Source organism: Lygodium microphyllum, chromosome 25, assembly GCF_053477565.2.
Source record: "Lygodium microphyllum isolate KBCC chromosome 25, Lygodium_microphyllum_v1.1.10, whole genome shotgun sequence".
NCBI lineage: Eukaryota > Viridiplantae > Streptophyta > Polypodiopsida > Schizaeales > Lygodiaceae > Lygodium > Lygodium microphyllum.
Window position 1 is genome coordinate 107,568,036 of NC_141159.1, and position 16,312 is coordinate 107,584,347.

Below are 16,312 nucleotides of genomic sequence, written 5' to 3' on the forward strand. Positions count from 1 at the left end.
CTCCTTCTCTCTTTATCTCTCTCTCTCTCTCTCTTGTTGTTCTTCTTCTTCTCTTCTTCTTTTCTCTCTCTCCCTTTCTCTTCTTCTCCTCTCTCTCTCCCTCTCTCTTCCTCTCTCTCCTCTTCTTCTCTTCTTTTCTCTCTCTCCATTTCTCTTCTTCTCCTCTCTCTCTCTCTCTCTCTCTTCTTCTTCTCTCCCTCTCTCCCTCTGTTCCTTCTCTTCTTCTTCTCCTCCTCCTCTTCTCCTCTTTCTCTTTCCCTCTTCTTCCCTACAATGTCCTGGCCCCTCCTCTAAGGTTTCATATCTCCTTCTTTTTTTACCATTTGGTGGGGGGGGGGGGGGGGGAGGGGGATTTATATAATAAGAAGGGGGGTTTTTTTTGGGGGGGACATGGAGTAGTGGTGGTCTCCCCCACCCACCACTTGTCGGTTGCATGGCATATCAGAAGGATAGTAGGCCTATGGCCTCATCAACATCGTTGTCTTCGACAGCTTCCCCTCCTTTTGCCATGTCGACTGCAACTCCTTATCCCTCATCGTCATCATGCTGACTTCCCCTTGACATCATCCTCTTCTCACAATCACTGTCACCTTCGCCACCGTCTTTTTCCTCGCTTTCATGCGACGGTTGGGAGGAAAAGGATAATAATAATAATAATTTTAAATATTTAAAATTTTGGGGGGGGGGGTTTCCTGTAGGCCGCTAGACATTACAAACTAATTGACATATTTTTTAAAGAAAGGATATAATGTTGTATTAAAGTGTGTTGGGGTTGGATGCCTTTTGATAGGAAAGAGTTCCATTTCCCAATTATATCTTGGACTAGTGCAATTTCTTCTCTATTGAGTTTGTAATGTTGTTTGATTTTGAGGGGTTCATTCCATTCTCTAAACTGAAGATCCCACATCTCTTCTCAGACTTGTATCCCCCTTTTTGTAGATTTTGTGGTTAAGGCTCAGTTGGTGGGAGGCAATGATGCCACACAAACTAAACTATACTGAGTCAAATGTGGCCCATGGGAGAGTGATATTTGGTTTATCATAGAGCTTGATTCTACCTTTGTATTTCAGCCCAAGAGGTCCATATGTTTCTGGCTAAAGGGGTAGCTTTCTTGACCAATATGCCCATGTGTGCAAAATGTGACTACCAAAGTTGAGAGGCCCTTCCATTTAGGGTAGACATTGGCTGTAAAGTTTTCAATATGTTTATATAGTAACATTGCCCAGTCATTTGTGGGTTGGAGGATGCCTCCTTAGTTTTTTGGAAGGGTACAAGTATTCAATGCAAGCTTTGTGATTCTCATTTGACCTTTCAATCTCCAGAGAAGGTTGCTACATAGTGATTCTAGCTCCTTAATAGCAGTTTGTAGAGGTCTCCCACAAGAGAGAGTAAATTATGGAGGCTACCCAAATGTGCTTGAGAATTATGGTTCTTCCTACTAGGTTGCCCTAAAATCCTTGCTAGAATTCAAGTTTCTTTATAAAATTTGTGATCACTCATTGCCTTTTTAATTTAAGGTAACCATAAATCCCATTGGAGTCCCTAAGAATTGGGAGATTTTCTCATCGGGAATGATTTCATACCCTTATTTTATTAGCTAGTCTAGATGGGGTTTGATAAGACTTTTGGTCCTAGTTTTTTCAAGGGTGACTAATGCGCTAGAGGCTAGGCAAATGTCCTTAATACATTGCCAGAATGCCCTCAATGAAGACTTCTCATTCTTCACGATACTATTTGTGCCATTAGTGAATTGATTTAGAATCATCTATTTGTTGTAGTTGGGTAAGGATATCCCCTTGTGAGAGCCATTTCCCATTTTAGCTTAGGCTAACCAATCGAGGGTATTTATCGCCCTTGGCAAAAATTAGGCATCCCTACCTAATGGACTTCCTATCACCGTGTGTGTGTGGGGGGGGGGGGGGGGGGGATGTAAGGATTCCATTCATAAAAACTCTTGTAGAGGCATTGTTGCAATGTGTGGTGACAAACTTGATGAAATGTTTATTGAATCCCATGTCATGGAGGGACTAGAAAAGGAAGTCCCATTCTTGTTGCTCTTAGGCATTATCTATTTTGAAGAACACACGAGTCTTGCTTTGATTCCAACACATATTCCATGCCCTCCCATAATGCAATGATAGCACTGAGGATGAAGTGACCTTTAATAATCCTTTCTACTCCCATAATATTCCATGCCCTCCCATAATAGTCCAAGTAACCACGTATCCTTCTAACAACAGTTTTGACAAATATTTTATAGGTTGACATCAACACCAAGAGTGTTGAGTAATGAGCTTGTGGGTGAAATCTAGCCAGACATTAAGAAGACAATATAGTTAACTAGTATGCCATCGATGCACTCAAAAATGTCATTTGGGCACCTTTGAGCGATCACAATGCTCATTTCACCACAAAGCTGTCTATTGAAAATGCAAGCTATTTGACCACTTCAGTGAGCAATTGCTTTAGGAATAGTCATCTAATGATAAGCCTTCATCCATGTGCTAGTTATGGGGAACGTTACTTGAATCCACCTCTAGTGCCACATAATAGTCATAGGCTCTATCTCTATAGGAGGCTTTCCCAATTCTCGTGATTATGTTAAGATACCTCCACATTAGCATTGTTCCTAAAGGGCATGCGATTGTATTGATTGTATTGATTGTAGTGTTGAGTAATGAGCTTGTGGGTGAAATCTAGCCAAACATTAAGAAGACAATATAGTTAACTAGTATGCCATCGATGCACTCAAAAATGTCATTTGGGCACCTTTGAGCGATCACAATGCTCATTTCACCACAAAGCTGTCTATTGAAAATGCAAGCTATTTGACCACTTCAGTGAGCAATTGCTTTAGGAATAGTCATCTAATGATAAGCCTTCATCCATGTGCTAGTTAGGGGGAACGTTACTTGAATCCACCTCTAGTGCCACATAATAGTCATATGCTCTATCTCTATAGGAGGCTTTCCCAATTCTCGTGATTATGTTAAGATACCTCCACATTAGCATTGTTCCTAAAGGGCATACGATTGTATTGATTGTAGTGCCCCCTTGGTTCTTAGTTAAGTTACTTCACAATGACTAGTGTTTTAGATAAAGTAGGGAGACTAATAATTTCATGTGATTTCTTTTTCAGAGATTTTTATCATATCGTGTATTTATTTTCATTTCTTTTAAATATAAGTAGATATTGTTGTTAGAGCAGGACCATGAAATGCACCCTACACTCAAACTAGTTGAGCTATTACCTTGTGACTCAGTTTCCTCTATTTTCTTGTACTTAAAAAAAGCAAATGTATGATGTATTCAAATAAAGAAAAATATGTACATCAAGATGCCATCGATGCATACTTCATGCCTAGTCTAACAATGTTCAAGGAACTTGTGGAAAACCTTATATGCCTTGTTGGTTTTTCTTAAGCCCTTGAGTATAGCCAAGACTTCATTACAAAAGGTAGATCACTTGTCCATAAGAACAACTTGAGACTTAGCCTATCCAAAACATCCACCATTCCTTAATTTCCAAGCCTCCACCAAAAAAAAAAGATATAGCCATATTCGAAAACTTCATTGCCACTTCATTCTTTGAGCTTTTATCTCCAAATAAGATTAGCTTATAGTCGTAATTCTTCAAAAGCCAACCCTTCCTATGTAGTCTTTAACCCTTTTCCATATCTTTTTAGCTTCTCTATAGTTGATGCGTGACTATTTCAGGCTCTTTACCACAAAGGATGCATAGTGGTCCTATGTCCATTAACTTACTCAGCCTCTATTTAGTAGGTAGTTTATTCATTATAACTATCCATGGCATGAAGTTGAGTTTCTTTGATGGGGTGGTTGACCACACCCCTCTTATTCTCATTCTCCATGTCTTCATATTTGCTCATCGCTGGTGCCATCTCCTCCAATAGGCTACAATAGTATTGTAGGAATGAATCACTATCTTGCTAAAGTCCTTGACAGCTCAGCAACACCACAACAAATTCCCATTGATGGTATGCATAAACTTGCTTAGGTTGGCATGGTTGATAGGATTGGTTATTAGTGGGCAAAAGGCTAGCACAACCTCAAATAAAAAAGCCCAAAACAAAGCAATTATCCATTATGCCTAGATGTTATGCTTCATCCCACATACTTGCTCTTATAGTCACTATAGTTTAGGATTGTAGGCAACTACGAACTTGTTTAATCAATGCATAACATAAATCGCTTGTCCCACATGCGCAAGGTGTGGTTACTAAGCCTATGCCATGTGAAGGCCCCACTAAAGAATGTTCCTAGTCTTTATTAAATGATAAATTCATATTAGTAAATGACACAAATGTCTAAGGGCAAGTTTCCTAACAAGTCAATAGAAGGGTGCATGCACATGCATGCGTGCACGCACACACACATATGCATATATATGTACACAGAGAGAGAGAGAGAGAGAGAGAGAGAGAGAGAGAGAGAGAGAGAGAGAGAGAGAGAGAGAGAGCACTTTTAAAAAATTGGTTGAACTAGGGTTGCACTACTGTAATAATAATATGAGTACATGCCCTTACGAGCAATGCATGCAAACTTTTTTTTAAAGATGTAAATAAGTATATATTATATATCTCATTTAACAAAACTTGTTTATTGTAACTTAGATCCATAAGTGCTCGATTGATATGGTTATGAGTTGTTGAGCAAACCATGTGGTCTCATTTTTTTCAGTTGCCTAGCAATTTTTAGGTGATGTAAGTGTGAGATCGGTCAGAAAAAGGATTAGGCCTAGCAATTTTTGAAACAATGTTTTGTTGCAAGAAACTTTTCCTAGTTATGACTATGGATCATGCTGCACCCTTGTGTTGGCCTAGGATTGATATTATCGTTTTCCTTGTTACGCAGCTCGATGTTATGATACTATTTGCTAAATGGCGAGGTTTGGGAAATAATTATTAAATGAATCATGCTCGAATCCTGCTCATTAACAATGAGGAGGCTTTTGACACCTTAAACCAGCTTTTCTTCATATGGTTGGGGAATTATTACTAAATCCATTGATTTTCAAGAAGGAAAATTTCCTTGACCCGCCATTTTGAGAAGAGGGTTTTATAAAAAAACTTGAGCGGGCTATAAGAGGTGAAGAGAACCTGTCCTTCCCCGAACATAACTCTTGTCATGTAGAGGTAGCCTTTATGGACAAAGTGACTTACAAAGCAGATTTGGACAGTAGTAGGGCTACAGAAACCGTGAGAACAACAAGCAACGTGTGACACAAGTTGAGAGACACTCAGAGTCGAGTTTGGTGAGGGACTTTCGTTTAACTTTCTTCAAAAGCAAGATGTAAGCAGATATACCATGGATCTCTCTCTCTCTCTCTCTCTCTCTCTCTCTCTCTCATATATAGATTTTATAAAAGGAGAAACTACGAATCAATAGGTGGTAAAATTGTATAATTTTGCATGGACTGTTGTACTTTACTCTAAATGCTGCCATGATCACCTTATTTGGTGGTGGGTTTACGTAGAGTCGTGAGAGGCACTTGGTGAGCAAACGCATGTCTCATCTCTCTCTCTCTATCTCTCTCACTTTCTCAGAGAGAGACTACTAGACTAGTGTCTAGCCAGGAGCTGTACTACTACTGTCTACTACACTATTTTCATCAACACCATCTCTCTCTCTCTCTCTATATCTAGCATTTGCACTAGTGTACTCGGTACTCTGTGTCCCTCTCTCTCTCTGGTTTGCCTGCATGGCAGAAGAGATGTCGCAGATGCGTCCATGCAATCCTGCACGAGGGGAAGCCCAGGCTTGCATCCAAAATCAGCCCCGCATGACTAGCACCAAATCTTCAAATCACTGTTGTGTGTAGGTTCTGCCTCCAGTGAGTAAGAGAGCTCCTCTTAAGCAGTAATTGCAGCCGAGCCCCTCCCAAAAATACTCATTCTTTCCCCTTTCCAGTTTCCAGAAATCCAGATATGCCAATGTATGTGCATGCTTCCCCTTCTATCTTCTCCTCCCCTTCCCCTTCGGCTTCTCTTTCTTTTCCTTCTTCTTCTTCGTCCCGACTGTAGCTGCTATCTTAGCTGGCTCACCTACCTGGCTTCTTCTTCTTCATCTTCCCAACAAGCTCTAGCTTGCTTAAGTGGCCTGCCTATTCTTATCATGTTTCCTCATTTTCAAAATTTCAAACAGCAACGCCATCGTCAGCTCCCTCATGTCCAAAACCTCGGCCTCTTTAATGGACTCCCCACAGTTGCCTCCTCTGAAGACATTTGGCAGAGGCCTCTGTTGATTATCATCAAGTGAAAGCGAGGAGATTAGGCTGACATTAAGGTTGCCTGTTGCCAAGATCTGATCAAGTACAGTACTGCCAAGTTATTGATTAAGCGCATCGTTAAGGGGTTACAATAAGCAGGAAAACACAGGGGCAATGAGGTCACTCAAGCTAGGAGGCAGTGGAGGGCTTGGGAAAGGAGGGAGGAGCGACCCCATAGATGGATTCAAGCCGTTTGCTCTTGATTTGGGGGACGTGGAAGCTAGAGGCAGCAATGCGTCATCGGCATCGTCGACGACGCCCTGGAAGCTCGAAGATGTGATGGCCATGGTGGGAGAGGAGGCAGATCAGCACTACTTGGAAGTGACATTGGATGTCAGGGATGACTCCATCCTGCTGAGGAGCGTTCAACCGACATCGGACGATCCCGAGTGCAACCTTCTGGCGCAGGAGTGGGAGAAGAAGAACAGCTCAAGCCTTGTGCACCTCATGAGGAATGCATCCAATGCATCAGGGAAGCTCATCAAGCAGCTCTCCCAAGAGCTATCAACTGACAGTCTCAGGAGGACAGCCTCCTCTGGTGTGAATAAGCTTTCCCAGGAGCTCAAGCGTTTTGCTGGCAGTGGGCCTTCCTCTTGTTCATCATCTGCAGCACCTTCCAGGATCCACTCCAGGAGACTCACTCCTTCCTCTTCCTTGGACCACCCCTCCTCCCGGGCAGCAGCAGTGCACCATGGGCATCAGAGGACCTTCCTGACAAGGTGCAGGTCCAGCGCAGAGTTTGCTCTAGAAGGCCTCAGGTTTATTAGCAAAACAACAGGCGATGCAGATGCTTGCGTGCAATGGAAGGAAGTAGAGAACAGATTCTACCAACTTGCCTCTACTGACGGACTGCTTGCTCGAGCTGATTTCGGTCTCTGCATTGGTAAAGATGCATGCTCTGGCAGCAATGTTCAGTCTATTCTTATTTCAAGCTGGGCTCTTTAGATTTAAGGTTATATTACTGTTCGGAACTGGTCCTTCTAAGATTCTAAATTTGTGCAACATTTTCATACATGACAGGTTACTCTATGCGACTTGAGGTCCTTTTAACCCATCTGTATGTGTTTTTAGACAGTGTTTCCACAAGAACTATGGGTGCATATGGGTTCTATGTTTCTTATGTTGATATTAATACTTCAAACGTTATGACTCTGCAGACCTTTTGCCCTAATATCTTTGGATCTCTTTCTCTCCTCTTCATTAAGCTAATGCAAACCTTTTGCCTTGGTATATTCTGATTTTTTAAACATAATGTGAAGGGTAGGGTTTCGTCATTCATGCTAGCTTCCTAACCTAATGCAAAATCTATGGCCATACTTGGTTGTTTCAGGGATGAAGGACACCAAGGAATTCGCAACAGAACTTTTCGATGCACTGGCTCGAAGGCGAGGATTGGTGCTCCAAGCAATCAATTTACAGGAGCTCAAGGAATTCTGGTTCCAAATCTCAAACCAGAGCTTTGATTCTCGCCTCCAAATATTCTTTGACATGTAAGCAACTTGTTCAGGAAAATGTTGCATACGTTGCATGGTGTTTGTTATGCACTCTCATCTTAACATGGCTTGCCAGTGCTCGTGTTACAGTGCATACAATGTCATATTGTGCGAGGTCTTCCGCTGTTTGTCGTAAAGGCACTGCATGTATTGCTTTTTGTAAATGATGCATTCTTTGGCATTTAAAAATTGTGCAAGCTGCTGACGATGTTAAGTAGTTGCCAGGGTTGCTTTGGGTGTGAATTTCTCAGTTTTCATAATTCCGGGAGTGTGCTCCTCTGTTCTTCTTGATTTTGGGGTGCTTGCTCTATGGCAGATCCCTGGTTGATATTCCAATGCATGCACAGGTGTGACAAGAATGCAGACGGTCGAATTACAGAGGATGAGGTTAGAGAGGTGAGGAAGGAGCTAATTACATACATTCACGAGACACAATCATCGCAATGAAATAGGAGTTGAATGTTTGCGAAGTGGTCAGTTGTTCATATTGTAATTTTTAGTGTCATCGAAGTCATTTCAAAATGATGTTTACAAGCTTGTGATAGCAGGTGATCGCATTGAGTGCGTCTGCCAACAAGTTATCTAAGCTCAAAGACCAGGCTGAAGAGTACGCAGCTTTGATAATGGAGGAGCTAGACCCTGAGAACCTTGGCTACATTGAGGTGCAGTGCTTGCATGTTGTGTGAAACCTGCTTGCATTTGCGAGTTTGCAATTTGCACTGATGCATCTGTTGTACTTGGCATGGATGTGGTGCGCGCACATGCATAGCATAGCAACTTGTGTACGACCTGCTGTAACTTTCATTTGGGCATGGATGCCTTGGTCACATGAATGCTGCAGGTCCTGATATGTTGATGTGCCATGCATCTTTAGCGCTGCACTGATTCATTGTGCATGCACATGGAACGGCATACAACATTGCAGTACTAGAATGAGGCACATGCTGCCCTTGCTGCACTCGAATGGAAGTATGTCCTGCATTGCATGGATGCATTGGGCAGGTGCATAGCATGCTACATGATGCTCCTGTGTATTGGAATGAGGCAACCGTTTATGGCACGCCTGCCATAGCTCAAGGTGCCTATGTGCAAACTAGAATGAGGGATACTTGGATTGTGCCGTGGCCCGTCATGTGTGGGAATGTGAGAGTTGACTTCTTTTGTTGGGGTTCTCATTATCCGTATATCTCAGAGGTGTTGTGCGTTGATGTGTGTTGAACGAGCATTGAGCAATGATCATATTGTTGGAGCTAATCCAAATGTGGGTCTAATAGGCGTGCGCGTGCGCGTATGTGTGGTCTTGTGTGCAGCTATGGCAGCTGGAGGCATTACTGCAGGGGCATTGTCAGGATCAGGCGGGGGGGTTGTCGGCGAGGGCAGAGACTGCGAGCAACTACAGCCAGACGCTGAGCCAGGCTCTGGCGTCGACGAACCGGAGGAGGAATGCCGTGCAAAGGGCATGGGGGGCGGTGATGCGGGGGCTGGATGAGAACTGGCAGAGGTGGTGGGTGCTGCTGCTGTGGGTAATGGCAATGGGGGCGCTCTTCACATGGAAGTTCTTGCAGTACAGGGCTCGCTCTTCCTTCCAGGTGATGGGCTATTGCCTGTGTGTGGCCAAAGGGGCCGCTGAGACCTTGAAGCTCAACATGGCCCTGATCCTTCTGCCGGTCTGCCGCAACACCATCACCTGGCTGCGATCCACCTTGCTTGGCTCCATTGTACCCTTTGATGACAATATCAACTTCCACAAGGTATTATTTCTGCTTCCTCTCCTTGCTGCAGTTCCTTCACAACTCTCTCAGTCACTAATCATGTTTACCTGTCACTCTGAAAATAAACATCTGCTAATCCTGATTTCGATCAGCGTGACCTCTCCGTACTAGTTCGTATTGCTCCTGACCCATTTGCCATCTTTTTGTCATTGTCAGGCTATCACTTGAGCACCATAATCTTCTTATTATGTGCAACTATCAAGCATCATGACCCCTATCTTCTACCTAGCTTTCAAAATCATATTATATGCCTCAAAAGTCAAGGATTATGAGCTTAACATTTTCGTCCATCTTCGACCTGCGAAACTCCAATACTTTCTATCATCACACGGATCTTTGCTGCGTCACATATTTTCTCAAAATGGGAGATGAGTTGATTGTCCCGCCATCCATAGCTCACAAGCATCTCTGTTAGTATCCCTTGGGTCCACAAAGGAAATGTTCGGATAGGAAAGAACATGGAAGATGGAACACTCATGAAACAAGGTTGCATGTACTCATCTAACCATAACCTGCACCTCAACAGCGCGGCATTAACAAATTTACAAATGCAACACTCATGTTTGGCAAGTCTACACGGGACTGAGTGGAGACGCTGGAGATATAAAGGGTAAAATCGGCGATCTAAACGATTATTAAACTCCGAGAAACTTGTACGTACCGATTGGAGGGTTGGAAGTTACACATGCTATTTGTAGGTCCCAAATGACAATACAAGTGAATACATAGCCCAAACAAGACCCATGATACATGTCACATGCATGTGCGATTAAAAAAAGAGAAAAACAAACGTTACGGCTATGTCTTCAGTTCTTATCGGCATTTGGGTTAGGTCTTTTCCATAATGACAATGGAACTCTTTCCAAGGAAGGAGGAAAGAGCCTGAGGCACACACTGCAATTATTTGTATAGGTGGTCAAATCTCAAGGATGAAGAAAAACAGGTCCGAGCGGTTGAGGTTGAGCCGCTTTTATTTATTGGTGGCAAAGATATGGTGTGGCTTATTATATTTGCTTAAATAGTACTCTACCAGACTAGACTAGATAGGTAGAAGGGAATACAAGTTTTTCAGCAGATTGGGTATCAACAGTTGAAGTAGGTGGTTGTGCTCTCAGTCAAAGGACATAGATAGGCATCACATGAGGGGCCCAAGTACACATCATCTTAGAGTTAGAGGCTCGAACGATACTAGTATTTACAGGCTTCATGAGCGAATTGTGACAACTCGAGGGACTCTATCGAGACTGGTACTTATAGACTTTACGAGCGAATTGTGACAACTCGAGGGGCTCAAATGATACTCCCAAGATTGGTGGCTAATTGGTAGAAGCACTTACAAGTCTATAAGCGAATTGGGACACAGTTTATGAAGTCAATGCCGTTTTAAGTATCAAGAGATGTAGAAGCTTATAATCCATCCAAATCATTTTTAAAGAAACGATTAGGATTGAGATCAAACATAGATTTGTTCTCGAGTTGGCGCATGTTTCCTTGGCATGAAGAACGCACATGAAGGATGTAGAAACGTTGATGGCTCATCATAATACACCCTGATGAAGTGTCATACTACATATTATATTGATGGTTAGCTCATCTTATAATACACGAGGGAGATTATCAATGTGGTAGACGATCGAGCCAAACCCGGAGGATTATTTTTGAGGTGGCTGAAATTAAGAATGTCCTATTCTGGTAACATTTAAAGTTGAAAGTAAAACATGACGCAAGGACGTATCAGGATCGAGGAGTAGGTTGCTACGCGAAGTTATTCGAGACTTTCCCGTTCTGGAAGGAGCGTTTTCTATATGTGCCTATAATGCGTTCTGTTCGGGGATGAAGGGCAGTCTCTCTTGTTTGGGACAGACTGGAACAATCTGCTGTCTGTTTGTCGGGGGAATTAAGAACACTTTCTTGTTTGGGAAACAGTGGAGCACGGAGTGTGCTCCCGGGGGGGGCGGGGCGCCGAGTTTGAGTTAACGAGTCGATAACATTTTTTCGTCGTGGTGATACTCTCCGAGACTCCGTCTGGGATTAAGGATGCGTCGTTCCTGTTTGGGAAAGAGTGTAACATGCAGCGTGTTTGGTGGGATGAATCACGCAATTATGGCTTAATGATCTCAGTTATTGCATCGTCATCATCAGCAGTCTGTGTTTTCTTTCAACTCTGATGTTGCGACTCTCCTGGAACCAAATTAAGCAGGCAATTATGGATTAATGCTTTCATCATTCCATCGTCATCATTATGTTCTTCTGTCTCAGTTCTCTCTTCACGAGCGTGTGACTGTGTATGCGCGTGTCTGTATCGTTGACGAGTTTCAGAGAGAGAGAGAGAGAGAGAGAGAGAGAGAACAAAAGGTTGTGTGTGTGTGGTCGCTGAGGCTGCAGGTGATAGCGGTGGCAATCGTGGTCGGGGTGGCGATGCACGCGGGGAGTCACATGGCGTGCGACTTCCCGCTGCTGGTGGGGTGCGAGGCGGGCAAGTTCGAGCGCAACCTGGGGGCGCGCTTCGGGTACGTGCAGCCGACGTACGGGCAGCTGGTGGTCGGGGTGGAGGGGCTGACGGGCCTGGCGATGTTGGGGTCGATGGGCGTGGCCTTCGTCCTGGCCACTCGCTGGTTCCGCCGCAGCCTCGTGAAGCTCCCCTGGCCTTTCCACCGCATGGCCGGCTTCAACGCCTTCTGGTACTCCCACCACATCTTCATCCTCGTCTACATCCTCCTCATCGCCCACTCCCTCTTCCTCTACCTCACGGACGACTGGCGCCAGAAGACGGTACATGCTTACTAGCACTCTGCCTTCATTTCTCTGCTCTACTCTACTCGCGTCCCCTTCTCTGTTTAACTACTTACAGTAAAAAAACCAGTAGTTCATTGATAATCTCAATCTTAACATTTTGTATGCTGTAAATAAATTGATGTATAGTAGGCATCTAAGTGTAGCACACAGTGGTTTAAACATCTGATGTGAGCAGCAAACTCCCATTAGTTACAAGAATGATAAATGAGCTCGACTCTGAACACCAGTCATGATGGAAAATTTCACTCCAACTTTGTTGCAATCACTCCTGTGAACAGGCGTGGATGTACATTGCTGTACCAGTGCTCCTTTATGGTGGGGAGAGGACGTTGAGAGCTCTAAGGGCTGGGTACAACACTGTGACAATTGTTAAGGTAAATATCCATCACAACTTTAGAAATACATTTATACACATACATTACGCTGGTAACACATGCCGCATTAATGATGGCTTCCTTGAAATGGGGTTCCTGCAGGCTGCTGTTTATCCTGGCAATGTGTTGGCTCTTTACATGACCAAGCCTCCCAACTTCAAGTACAAAAGTGGAATGTATACTTTTCTGCAATGTCCAGATGTCTCCCCTTTTGAATGGTAAGCTAGTTGTCCAGTTGCACACCATAACTTGCACCTGTAACTTAGACGCACTGGGTTTGGCATGTATTGTTTGCAATGATGTCAAATTGAGCTTTGGATATCTGATATCCAGGCACCCTTTCTCTATCACTTCTGCCCCTGGTGACAACTTTCTAAGCGTGCATATCCGAACCCTGGGTGACTGGACACTTGAAATGAAGAGGGTTTTTTCAGAGGTAAGCATTTATCAACTCCGGGTTTCCGGTTTGCTTCTCTATATACTATTTCAAATCAAGCTGACACTGTACAAACACAGATTATGGAGCCACCCATTGCTGGAAAAAGTGGGCTGCTCAGAGCAGAGTACAAGTTTGGAGAGGAATTAAGGTAGAGTGTGGAGATAGCTATAACTGTGCCTCCAGCTATTTATGCTAAAGTCTTGATGACCCACCTAAACTTTCAGGTTTCCTAAGCTTCGAATCGATGGACCCTATGGAGCACCTGCTCAAGATTATAAGAAATATGATGTTTTGCTTCTGATTGGTCTCGGGATTGGGGCAACTCCATTTATCAGCATATTGAGGGACATGCTCAATAACATCAAATTCATTGATCAGCAACCCCCTGTATGTGTGCGTAGCTATTACTTTATTTTGTGCTCTTGGATTTACAGTTTCTCATAGCTCTAGAAGGTGCCAATACCGGCTGCTGTTTGTGCCAGGACTCCAGTACGAGCTCAAGTGCAAGCTCATGCTCTAGTTCAAGCATATGCTCCACTGAATCCAGCAGCAGTAGCAGTTCCAATAAGTCTGCAGAGAGCCCCAGCCTCAAGAAGAAACGAAAGCCTCGTTGTCCTACCAATGCGTATTTCTACTGGATCACCAGGGAACAAGGTTCCTTTGAGTGGTTTAAGGGAGTCATGAATGAAGTTGCTGAAATCGATAATAAGGTCAGCATCAACATCAACTTTTAATGTAGAAATCTGCAAAAGTGAATTCAGAAAAACTCAAGCAGCAACAACCTCTCGTAAAACTCTATAAATTAAAAGGATGCCATCACCACATCATCTACACATTTGATAGCATTTCCAATTAAAATTTTATATATCAAGCAGCATACACCAATATGTAGACCCACGGTATAAAACAAATAGCAAGTGGCTGTGATTGTGCACCTCATCAAGTTGTTTTCTGTACTATTATTTATATTACAGACCTGACATCTTCCTGGTGCAGGAAGGTAACATGTTTTGAATTTTGTTGAGTCATTGAATGCAGGCTGTCATTGAGATGCACAACTATCTTACCAGTGTTTATGAGGAGGGTGATGCTCGGTCAGCTCTAATAACCATGGTGCAGGCCTTGCATCATGCAAAAAATGGAGTAGACATCGTGTCTGGAACTAGGGTAAGTTTGGTTGAGCATATGTGGGCTTTACACCTTATATTTTTGATGCGTTTTGCATACTTGTAATCGTATGATTACTTAAGATGTGGCGAGTCCTTCTGATAACACCTGTTGTTTTTCTAATGTGCAGGTCAGAACTCATTTTGCCAGGCCCAACTGGAAGAAAGTGTTTGCTAGGGTGGCACATCTTCACAAAGGATCTAGAATAGGTAAGCCTAGCATTTCTTCTGCTAATCTTGATACTGGATTAGACTCCTTATTGTTCATTCAAGTGCCTAGGACTGGTTTGGCAAGATACATGGTACGTAGTGTGCAAATGTTCTCAAATCAACCAGTTATAGGCCAACGTTTGGATATTCCGAGCAGTCTGTAAGAAAGAGCATTACTCATTTGTATGTATAATGTAACATTCTAAATGGAAGTTCATGTTGCTATAGGCTAATCAAGTGGAAAATTCATGCTGTATGTCACGGTCAAACGTTTTGTTGGCAGTTTGTCCTTTTGAACACTGACTGAACGATCATTTTCTGATGCCAGGGGTTTTTTATTGTGGACCACTGATGCTTGCAAAAGAGTTGGATGCGTTAGTCAAGGATTACAACCACTCTTCATGCACCAGATTTGAGTTCCACAAAGAGAACTTTTGATTCCATCACGTGGCCAGGCTGTCTAGCCTGCAGTCTTGCATTGGTTCATGCTAGACACCCATTTTGGTTTCAACATGTGAAGAAGCTCAACAGGAGGCCATGGTTGAAACCCAAGTAGTGATTTCTGTCAGCATATTCTGGGAGGACGGACTCTGTTCGTCTTCCCAGCATATACTGGGAGAACATACCCCAGCTTCAACGGAGCGATATGGCGATACAGGGCATGCAAGTCAGGAGTTGATAAGTACAGCTTCCTTGCCAAGACGGGGACCCATTAAAGAGAGAGCACAGTCCGATTGAGGCTGCGTGGGAACACTCTGATTAATTACTGATTTTTAAACAACTAATAAAAGGAGCACAAGCCCCAAGTATGGCTGTGTTGCTCCTCTTTTTTAAACATTTTGACCTTGGCCCCGAATTGCGGTCGAGGCTTGAAAGAATTTGTAGCCTTGGTTTGGCATGTGTACAGAAAGAAAGAGGGAAGGAGAGCTCCTCTCGGATTTATGTGTTCGGGAAAGACTAACCTTATTATACATACATATATACACTGATGGACAGGCTTCCCCCACTAGACTCCACCAGTCCGAACACAAACAAAATCCTGATATGAAAAAGGGCACGAGGTTAATGTGAATTTTGTCGCTGCGACAAAAAACTACCTTCAAAATTCAAAGAAGGTTCTAAATACATACAATAGAATTCTATTCCAAAAATCTGTGGAAGAGTCCTTCTGTGTCTGTTGTAACAAAAAATTCCATCCCAGAAACTTGTAGTTCTGTTGAATGCGCTGATAGGTATTTTTCATGCACTTAAGATCTATTAGCGTGATAAATCGCAAGAAGGATAAGTAAGCCAGAGGTCAGTGTCGTGTCGTAGAAGGCAGCACGAGTTTCATGAAATGAAGGAATTCGTCTCTCCTATTCTCTGCTGCTCAACCTATCTGGAGGAAGGTCAGGAGGTACGATGAGTCCCTTGAAACTTTGGAAGAATAGGAATAAAGTTGCAATGGCCAAGGAAGTGAGAGTGAAGCCTAGACTCCCTTCTTGTGAGTAGTATAAGAGATGCTTTAGTCTTGTTCAGGAGAAATTAGAAAGAAGGGCCGGATCTTCAAGGTGGGTCTTAAGCTTTTGAAGAGGGGCCACAGCTTGATTTTTGCTTTTGGGCGCACCAGCACCGAAAAGGTGCATTGTAAATATGCCACTAATAGTAATATGAAATTATTTATGCATTAAAAAAAGAAATCGGTTCTCTCTCTCTCTCTCTCTCTCTCTCTCTCTCTCAAGAGTAATAAACCATAGATTGGTTCATTGTAACTAAATGTATCTGAAAAGGGAG

At 43.2% G+C, this 16,312-nt stretch overlaps 1 protein-coding gene and 1 long non-coding RNA gene across 5 annotated transcripts; one reads left to right on the top strand and one right to left on the bottom strand.

Moving 5' to 3' along the window:
- Positions 1-5,619: 5,619 nt before the first annotated feature.
- Positions 5,620-15,676, top strand: LOC148014598 (respiratory burst oxidase homolog protein A-like). 4 transcript variants are annotated; one of them, XM_087666740.1, is made up of 16 exons: positions 5,620-7,172; positions 7,310-7,516; positions 7,620-7,779; positions 8,130-8,178; positions 8,331-8,444; positions 9,093-9,533; positions 11,940-12,326; positions 12,629-12,724; positions 12,827-12,942; positions 13,058-13,160; positions 13,241-13,311; positions 13,388-13,556; positions 13,646-13,873; positions 14,202-14,330; positions 14,461-14,539; positions 14,868-15,676. In XM_087666740.1, exons 1-16 carry the CDS (start codon positions 6,404-6,406, stop codon positions 14,975-14,977), a joined length of 3,228 nt encoding a protein of 1,075 aa, XP_087522866.1. In that variant the 5' UTR covers positions 5,620-6,403; the 3' UTR covers positions 14,978-15,676. The 4 variants fall into 4 exon arrangements, with proteins under 4 accessions (XP_087522866.1, XP_087522867.1, XP_087522868.1 ...); XM_087666741.1 differs by having other exon boundaries at positions 5,623-7,172; positions 13,388-13,550; XM_087666742.1 differs by lacking the exon at positions 7,310-7,516 and having other exon boundaries at positions 5,623-7,172.
- Positions 14,883-16,087, bottom strand: LOC148014599 (uncharacterized). Its single transcript, XR_015688646.1, has 2 exons — positions 15,670-16,087; positions 14,883-15,578 (listed from the first exon to the last, which is right to left on the bottom strand). It is a non-coding gene; the product is annotated as an uncharacterized LOC148014599 (long non-coding RNA).
- Positions 16,088-16,312: the final 225 nt, after the last annotated feature.